This window comes from Epinephelus moara, chromosome 5, assembly GCF_006386435.1.
Source record: "Epinephelus moara isolate mb chromosome 5, YSFRI_EMoa_1.0, whole genome shotgun sequence".
NCBI classification, from domain to species: domain Eukaryota; kingdom Metazoa; phylum Chordata; class Actinopteri; order Perciformes; family Serranidae; genus Epinephelus; species Epinephelus moara.
The window spans coordinates 13,001,916-13,011,398 of NC_065510.1; the positions used below are offsets into that span (position 1 = coordinate 13,001,916).

Here is a 9,483-nt window from a genome sequence, read left to right on the forward strand (position 1 = left end):
ACACTCAAAATACCAGCTAGCGTTTGCCAAAAAGAAATCAAATTGGAATTATTGTACTTTTATTAACACATACAAACACTATTTTGAACGTTTATGTAAAGTAGCTCGGGTTTTGGTGTCTCATTTCGCGTCTACCCTGTTTGTGTTGCCATAACGCAGGTTTGTAACGTTAAGTTAGCTGACTGTAACTTTGGTTAGCCCTGTAGGTTGACGCTTTAATGTTGCTCTCTTGCTTTTAGATAAAGATGCTGTCTGCTGGAGATGTCCATGGCTGTCTTCGTAAGCTGGAAAGTCTGCTGCGAGTGTTAAAGTACCCAGGAAATGTCGACTACAATGGGTAACAACACAACTACCTAATGGACGTTTAGCATGAGCAAAAACGATTTCCAGTGCTAGAGGCCGTTGTAACGCCACAAGTTAATATTTAATTAACCAACCAAACATAACATTACGAGGGAAATGTTAAGTATGTCTAAGCGACCTGTGACATTACAATCATAGGTCAGAAGTAATAGCAGTCAGTGAGTAGGTTTCTGACACAGCAAGCAGCACTGAATGTAATTTTACAAATGGTTTTATTAATTGCCACTGTGTTGTCAGATATGATACAGCTGAATGATACTGATACAGTTTACAATCAGGACAAACTCAAACATTGTTTTATGTGATAAAACGTATTGCTTTTTGAGTGGAGGAGACTTAACTGTGACACACAATCTACTGTTTGGTTCATATAGACACCAATATTTTGTGGCCTCTGTCTCAAGTACTACTAATCTGCAAATTTACTCGGCTAAAGACACTGAACATGCCAAACAGGAGTCAAAAATGTGGTGCCTGTTATAATGTTGCCTGTCGACCACAAGACATTTGTTGTTCGAGTGTAACGTAACGAACATTTACTGCACATAGGTCCAGGCTTGCCTTCATTCACCTTCACTCCAGAAAGAATTGCAGTTCGTCTTTTTGTCTTGCCGTCTCATCATAGTTTCATTGTGTGTTCCTTCGCCAGCATCTAAACCTTGTTATTGCTTGCAGGAAACATTTTGCATTCTTGTTTAGGAACATCACAGACATTCAAAACAAATACACAACGCACATGATAATATGAGATTTGAGAGCTGGCAGGTATTGTTTATGTTTGATAAAGTGCATATCAGATCTAATGCATTATCATATACAAATGCACCAAGCCATAAAGAGTACAGCAACACATCCACTATGTACAACTATATTACACATATGAACCATTTGAATGAGTTGAAAATTTAAATTGAATTAGCATAAGCAAACACAGTGTGCTCAGATAAATATATATTTGATTACAGAGTCTCTGTCATTACATATGCCTGTCAGTAACATACGTAACAACGGTGGTTTAGCAGTGAAACCTGGTAATCAATACACTTGGTTGGTTTTGGGTTATCTAGTTCAGATTTACACAGATGAATACAAATATTAATTGAGAACTAAAATTTCACATATCAACTGTCGTGTATATATAAATGTAATACCAACGAGTTTGTATTCACCTTATTAAACAAAATATGTCTGTTGCAACTATTGTCCAATGCAGTTCTAAAGAAAAGTCAGGCTCATGAAAAGTCAAGTCATGATTTTGTAGCCGCAGAATGTGACTGTGACTCCGCCTGTATGTATAAACTTAATTTTAGCACTCCAATGAGCTATGACAGCTAGTTTTAAGAATGTGCAGTGTGGACATTGTATAACAGTTTCTCTCATACCTCATTTGCAGTTTTTCTTACATAGTTCTTTGTTCCTCCACCAGCCTTTCCAAAGGGGATCCCTCCGCTTTTCTACCAATTGTGAGCTTCACCCTCACCTCCTTCTCCCCACCCTTTGCTGAGCAACTACTAGAGGCTGGACTGGAGCTGACTGGCAAAACTGACCTCCGATTCATTGACACTCTTTATAAGGTAACATGTACACACATTCTGAGCATTGTGTTTTCACAGAAGTTTCTCAATTCAGATTCGTCCCCCCACTAATGTGACTACCAACCAACTAGTGAACAGTGGATTTTTACTTTACACTCACAAGTATTCTACTAGCCTTTAGAGGTCTTTTCAACCGTGAGTGTGTGTGTAGGTACTGCGAGACATCTTCGACTACAAGCCTATACTGACCAAGCAGCAGTTCCTCCAGTGGGGTTTCTCTCAAAGGAAAATCTCTGTCATCTGTGACATCATTAACCTGGTCCTGCAGAAACACAACCAACTGAAGAAGGTACAGAACTTTAATGGTTTAATTTTAATTTACATACATGTCTTTTATAATAGTGATCTAAGATTTTGGATCAGGAAGATGATTAAATCACTAAACTGATACGTTTGGTGACCCTATACTAATGTAAACTGTTAACTGGGGCATCAGTAGAGCAGTTCCTCAAAATTTGGTGACAGGTGTGGTCCTGCGAAGTTGGTTTGACTTGCGCTAACGAAGGTTTCCACTCACAAGTCCTATTGCTACCCTGGCAGGTGGCCTGCATGCTTCAGTCACTTCATAAGGGGCAGCCACACACAGCCAGAAAGATTAGCAGTAATTAAATCCACTAGACTTGAAACTCATCATGTGACTGCTGCTATCTGTGCCGTGACAGTAATTAAGTTTGGAGAAAATAAAAAACAGGAGACAGGCATCATTCAACAAACAACACTTCTGCAACATCTCCAATAGAGTTGTGTGTTTGTGTGTGTTGCAGCCAAGAGTCAGATGTCCTGTCTTGCACAGGGATGGCAGAGGAGAAGCTCTTTCAACGCTGACTAATGCAGACACTGTAAGTATAGTGTAAAGTGCAAAACCACCACTCAAAGTACACAGTAGAATAAAGTAGGGCTGCAACCAACAATTATTTTCATTATGGGCTAATCTGCTGATTATTTTCACGATTAATCAATTTATTGTTTATTCTACAAAATGTCAAACGATTGTGAAAAACACCTAAAGGGATGTCTTCAAATTGCTCCCTCTGTCGAACCAACAGTCCAAAACCCAAAGATTGTTAATTTGCTATCATAAATGGCAAAGAAAACCAGCAGATTCTCACATTTAAGAAGCTGGAACCAGCATTTGTTTGACGTTTTCGCTTGGCAACCGACTAAAACGGTTAATCAATGATCAGAATAGTCTTTTGTTTGATCCATCAACCAATTAATCGATGAACCGTTGCAGCACTGCCATATACTATTGCAAACCACTCGATTTAGATACTGGATATCCAAATTCTACTGCAAAACAGACACAAAGGATTTAACCGGCCACTCTGTAAAAACTGAAGACACAAGGAGGACTTGAAGCTCCACATTGTTACCACTCTTCTCTGGCAAATCAGCGTTGTTATTGGTCAGATGAATCCGCCCAAGTCAATCACATAACACATGGTTAGATATAGAACAGTTTGTAAAGACACTCAGGTTCCATATCTATCATTTCACAGCCTGTTTATCAAACAGCATCCTTGTTTCAAAATGTTAACAGCTGCAGCTCTTGACAACCTGTTGAATTGCAGAAAATCATATAAAAATACATTTGTCCTATTTGGAACAGTTTCGAAGTAACAAGAAACCACTTTCCACACATGAACCCAAAAAGCAAACACACATCTTAAACACATCTTTCATAATGTTATCATTGTTTCATTCTCCCACTTGGCCCAGAAGTTTGGCTTCGGGAGCAAATATTTTTTGGAATATCTGCAACTTCACTCATCTGTTCAGTCAAAATTTAACATTATTACCACCAACCTGGATCTTCCTCCCTCTGCCTCAGATTTAATTAACATCCATCTCTTGAAAAAACTCTATCCATACCATCAATAAAATGACAAACAATGCCAGTATAAAATTCTCCACAGAGTTTGTTTCACAGGGCAAGAAATGGTTAAAAGGGGATTCATCAGAAATCTGTTCACATTGCACCCAGTGCAACGCCAGTTGGCACTGCGCACTCATTAACAGTAGATTACATCTCATGGCTCTAACTGTTGCCAAGAAAACTGTCCTCATGAACTGGAAATCGAGGAACACCACATTTATTGCATTAGCCTGACCCTGCTGACCCGTTCTGGAGCTCATTGACAGCGCCCGCTTCACTGCCTGTGTCCAGGACGGCAGTGCCAGCAGCACTCTCCCTGACTTAATTACCAGCCATGACAGCAGTGCTTGTATTGTTTTCACCTTGTGAGTCTGTGTGTTTGTGTGTGTGTCATGGCAAATGTGCGCCTGGAGACACCGATTGCAGCAGGAACTACCACAGAAGCCATTTTGAGTACTTTGCCAGGTGTTAATACGTCTCTCTGTGTGTTGACAGATTCTCTCAACAGGATAGCGTCACAACCATGCAGGATGCATTCACAAAACTTTATAAGTGTGTAGTTGAGATCACAATGAAGGCAGAGTTGGAAGATGGGTGTAGTCTGAGCAAGGGTGCCAGTAGTAGGGACTAGGAGGTAGGAAAGGAGTCATTGGCCCTCCAGTTTACGCCCCTGGCCTGCATTTCTTTAAAGTTGCAGATCGCTGTATTGGAGCTGGAGTGATCCCATAACAACATGGTCTTTAGTTACAGTTGTTGGTAGTTGTAACGATAGTGGAAGTAGTAGTGGTGGTGATAGTTGTAGTAGTAGCATTGGTAGTGGTAAAGGTAAAGCTTAATTTCCCTCCCCTTTCACCTATCCACATTTATAGCGTTATTCCAGTCTGACAGTGTGAAACACAGACACGCACACACCAACACCAACATCACTTTGTTCTCTTGTTCCTTGACTAAATATTTAATAATTGTTCTGCATTTGCTCTTTTTGTTTTCATCATGTTGTTCTGTTAGTAATTTTTTTTCTTGCAATCATAAAAAAGATCTAGATAATACAGTAAGTGGTGTAAACCTGTGGCTCTTAACAAATTTTTAGCATGCGACCTCTAAAATGTGGCGAAGCCTGCAACCCCCATCACAGAACTGCACATGAACAGTGGTGAACAATATGACAGAAATGTTTTATGGCATTGGTTTTATACGTTTCAGGTGTCCAAGAGGCCATTTGTTGTGAACCACATGGAAAATCCCTCCACTTTTCCCACAATCTCCTCCCAAGCTGAAGCATGCTCCTCCAATAATGTAACCCGTGCCTCTGATAATGAAGTCCACTCCAGTTCTGCTGAAAATGGGATCAGAGAGCTGGCAGGACAGGAGGAGGACAAGGAGAACATTCTTAATGTAAGCATTTACAAAACCTGTGTGAAGACTAGGTGAAAGTTTGTGATAGACATTAATTAATAGATTCAATGTAGTAAAAGCTTTGACCTGTTTACCAATAAATGGAGACAGTATGATTTAAATAAAACTGGTTGTGGCCTTTTTCCCTCTCTGATACAATGGTTAAAGGATGTCAATGGGAATTTATGAATATGGAGTTAAAATGCCTTTGTTTAAAACAATTTTTGATATAGCTTTGCAGCATTCACCAGAACAACAAAGTGACCTTTAGACAACAAATGGATTCTGTTGTACTGAAACTTTGAAAGGCCTTAAGCTCTGATGATCACCTAATCCGCCCCACATATTTCCAGAGGAGTCTGAACACATGCCAATATACGTATATGTAATATAACTGTCTTCCTGTCTTTCAGTCATCAGAGGTGGAGGGAAGGCTTTCAGCACTGGAAGCTCAACAAGAGATTCTTCTGTCTGGGCTCGAGAGGCTCAGTATCCTTGAGAGACGCCTGGACGAACTTGACAAATGGAGAAACACAGACAAGGTTGACAAGACATTCTTTACTCTACTTATTTAATATCCGATCCCATTTGTTTAATATTTTTCCTTATTGGACAGATGGCAAAGGAAATGTAATAAAACATTACAATTGCAGCCAACTTTTTTTTATTAATTATATTCTGTTCCAGTATGATGAACAAGTCATCACTGTATCCAAGAAGAGCTGGGAAAATCTGATGAGCAGGGTCCTGTTACTGGAAACTAAACTAGATCTGAGCAATGTACAGGTAATGCATTAAGGCATCCTCACAGAACAATGGAGTGGTTGTAACAAATTGCTAACCATAACAAGATCCCCTTAAACTGTTAAATGTTAAAATGTGATTCGCTTGAAATTAGCACTGAGCCAGTTTTGAGATTAATCCTTGACTAAACAAAGTTTTAAACTGACCATTTCCTTTGCATTTCCCTTTGCTTTCACACCTCTCTCTCTCTTAGTTAAGTGTGCCGCCGCCATGTCCGTCATCTGCCTCTTCGTGTTCTTCAGTTTCCACGTCTGATGCTTCAAAGGTGAGGCAAAGCAAAGGACTCCCCTTCCTGTCACTGTGGATAATCAAATCTAATCTATTCCAGCTGTTCAATGATTTTGTGAATGACATCACCGTATTTGTTGTATTATTTGTTTCATGTTCTGTTATGCTGTGTTGTAAACATTTTGGGGAATTGTTTTCCCAGACCATGCGTTTGAATAAGACAGTCACAGTATTTATAAGAGGTGGGCAAATAACAGAGCACCTTTCAGTTCCCTCCAGTTCCAGAAATCACTCAGAAAAAGAATCTTAAGGCGTTTCATTAGTTCATAGTTACCTGAGAAGAAGGTGTTTTTGTTACATTAGATTGAGCTGATATATATATCTATATACAGAGTGGGTCCTCTCCCACAGAGTCCGCAATGTTGTTTGTAGAGAAGTCCAGAACAGACAAATCAAACACGTGCACTAGATGGGGCCATCTGAGTTTTCACATCGGCCAGCGTAAGGGTGAAGTTTTCATTCTGCATCCTCACCACTAGATGCCACTAAATCCCACACACTGGATCGTAGGGCTTTAGCTTTAGTTGGCAAGTTGATGCTCCACTAACATCATATTTTCTTGGCAGCAGAACATTGACTGATTAGCAATTATGATTTCTGTATTTCTTTTATGAATCAGCTTCTGTTTTTGTATGTGTGACAGGAGAAAACAGAATAAATTCTAACAACATTAGTTAGAGGCATTAGCAAACTCATTTCCAATTCTGCAGTGTATCTTTAAAAATGTCTCACATGTCCTGACTGCACTATTTTATAGTGTTGCGCTGTTGCACATACAGAATAATTTCACTGAACGATGCAAACAGTACATAATATCCTAGCTAGCCATCTGCATGCATGTCTGCTTTCAGGTTATTCCATGTTGCTGCAGTTAATCTTTCTTCAGTACACATTACCTAATATCTGTTCAAGAAACATATCTATTTGTCTGTCCTGTGTTTGTTTTGTTTTTCTGTTTTTTTGTCCAGGAGGATCTTAAGGAGAGGCTAGAGAGGATCACAAACATGTAAGTTTTTAATTATAGTTGCTCAACATTACAGTTCACACTTAACCACATCAAGGCTGTGAGATAGGTCTGCTGATTTTTAGTCACTGATCTTATCGCTCCATCCAGCCTGGCTCGATAAAAGCAGCAGTGAGCTTTAATCTTATGAATGTGTCTTGATCTTGTAGAGGAGGTGTTGGTGTACCTGCCATATTTTTGTGTTGCACTTGCCAGATAGCACATAATCTGGATAAAATTCATTGTTTGTGTTTGTGTCTGAAATCTGTAGGCTGAAGAGCACCTCCAGTCTGCTGAAGAACACTGAATCCTCCACAAAACTGCAGATACATTATGAGAAATGATAATCATCTAAGTTTGTGTTGAATGTAATAATACACCACGATTTTAGTGCACTTTTCTATCATCTTAGCATTGTTAATGTTCCTTATTAAACTAAATTATCACTATGATGTGCCTCTCAGCTTGTAACTCTTCTAACAAAGCTATCTGTACTTAAGACGAGCCAGGAAACTTCTGTAGTTGCTTTAACTCAGGTCTCAAAGGAAGTGACTGTGAGGAAGAAATATTGTCAACATGAAAATGAATTTCTGGTGATAAAGGCTGATGAGAGCAAAGCAGATGATTTCCGCTGTGTTAACCCTCATCAAATAAATCCTGCATTGTTAAAACTGCAGGTGCTTGTGTTAATTGTTTTTCATTTACTACAGTTTTTGGTAGTGTATGTGTGTGTGCATGTGTGGAGCAACAAATAAAGTTCACTTCACTGAGTCCATGCAAATAAATGCTTGACAGTGAACATGCTGAGTTTGCATCACCACTCAAAGAAGGGACAGAATGTTGGTGTCTCCCATTTGGCAACCTGCTGGGCATAACAAAAAATAAATTAAGCTAACGCAGAAGAGCCAGAAACTGCACTTCCTCAAATTGTCACTTGAGACGGGCTCCAAAAGTGAGTCAGTCCCCATAGATGTCCATGTTCAAATGCCCAACTCTACAGCAGAAACAAACATGTTGGTCATGTTTGGTCTCTATAGCTAATTTTCAAGACTGAAATTGGGACATAAAACAAAGCATAATTTATTTACTAATGAAATGTTCTAATTTCTTGCCTATGTGACATTTGAGAGGCCCTGGAAGTTGATTCAGTTGACAGGAGCATTTTTGGTCTGATGTACACAGCTGACAGCACAGGACATGTTTTTGTAGCAGAGGGAGAGAAGAGAGTGAGCTCCAGTTGGTGGATTCACCTAGGCAGGCTCTGCAAAGGCACAAGTTCACATTGTAAACTACATAATTCTTCTCTTATTTCCTCAATAAATGCACTTTCTGGCATGGAGAGTGGCACCACAGTCTTCTTTATCAGTAAACCAGAAATGGAAATGGTTCCCTTTTCAAGACTTTTATCAGTTTACGAAAATGAGACGTGTCACTGAAAACAGAGGGTTTTTTTGGTTATTTTTTTAATAGAAATGATGTAATGCCACTCAGAAGCAGGCTAATCAGTGACAAAGAACTGAACACCAAAATATTTCTTTCTCTACAAATCTACTCAAAATTCATCAGGTTGTCATTTGTGCTCCAATACTGCCATCTAGTGGGCACTTAGGCAAACACACCACTTTAAATGAAAATGTCAAATATGATCTTGCATACAAGCTACATTTTTTCTTAGCCTACAAATAAAATTAAAAAATCAGATTTTTGATAATGTCACCATAAACAATAAGTTCTTCAGCCCAGTTTAATCAGTGTTATGTCTTAACAATTCTTACAAGGAAAACTGTGTGGGTAGTTGTTTTCTGTCTTGCAACGATTGTATGTAAGGATTCCCCTCAGAAACTGATGAAGTGGTGACACCGTTTATTTTTAACGCATTAAAACTTCTTAAGACACAAATAAATCCAACTTAGTAATACAAAGGCAGAACTATAAGTTTTGATCCCATTATCAGAGGACGGGTTGGCTGGAATGTAACTTTATTTTATCTAATTTTATTAATTTATTTTGACCCTCCTCAAAATATTTTCCTTGAGCTTCCATAAGTGACTGGTGGAAAATGCATGACCCTCCCTCCCACATTGTTTGAAAGTTAAAAGTTAAAGACAAAATCCTGGAATTGAAAAAAAGCCTTCGTTCTTCGCTCTTGTCCTGCATGC

At 39.0% G+C, this 9,483-nt stretch overlaps 1 protein-coding gene across 1 annotated transcript; it reads left to right on the forward strand.

Annotated features, from left to right (window-relative positions):
* The first annotated feature begins 123 nt into the window (after positions 1 to 123).
* On the forward strand, positions 124 to 8,967 carry cep44 (centrosomal protein 44). The gene is made up of 11 exons (XM_050043945.1): positions 124 to 159; positions 240 to 337; positions 1,790 to 1,937; positions 2,110 to 2,247; positions 2,723 to 2,797; positions 5,038 to 5,229; positions 5,643 to 5,771; positions 5,917 to 6,015; positions 6,227 to 6,298; positions 7,290 to 7,327; positions 7,596 to 8,967. Exons 2-11 carry the CDS (start codon positions 246 to 248, stop codon positions 7,666 to 7,668), a joined length of 1,056 nt encoding a protein of 351 aa, XP_049899902.1. The 5' UTR covers positions 124 to 159; positions 240 to 245; the 3' UTR covers positions 7,669 to 8,967.
* Positions 8,968 to 9,483: the final 516 nt, after the last annotated feature.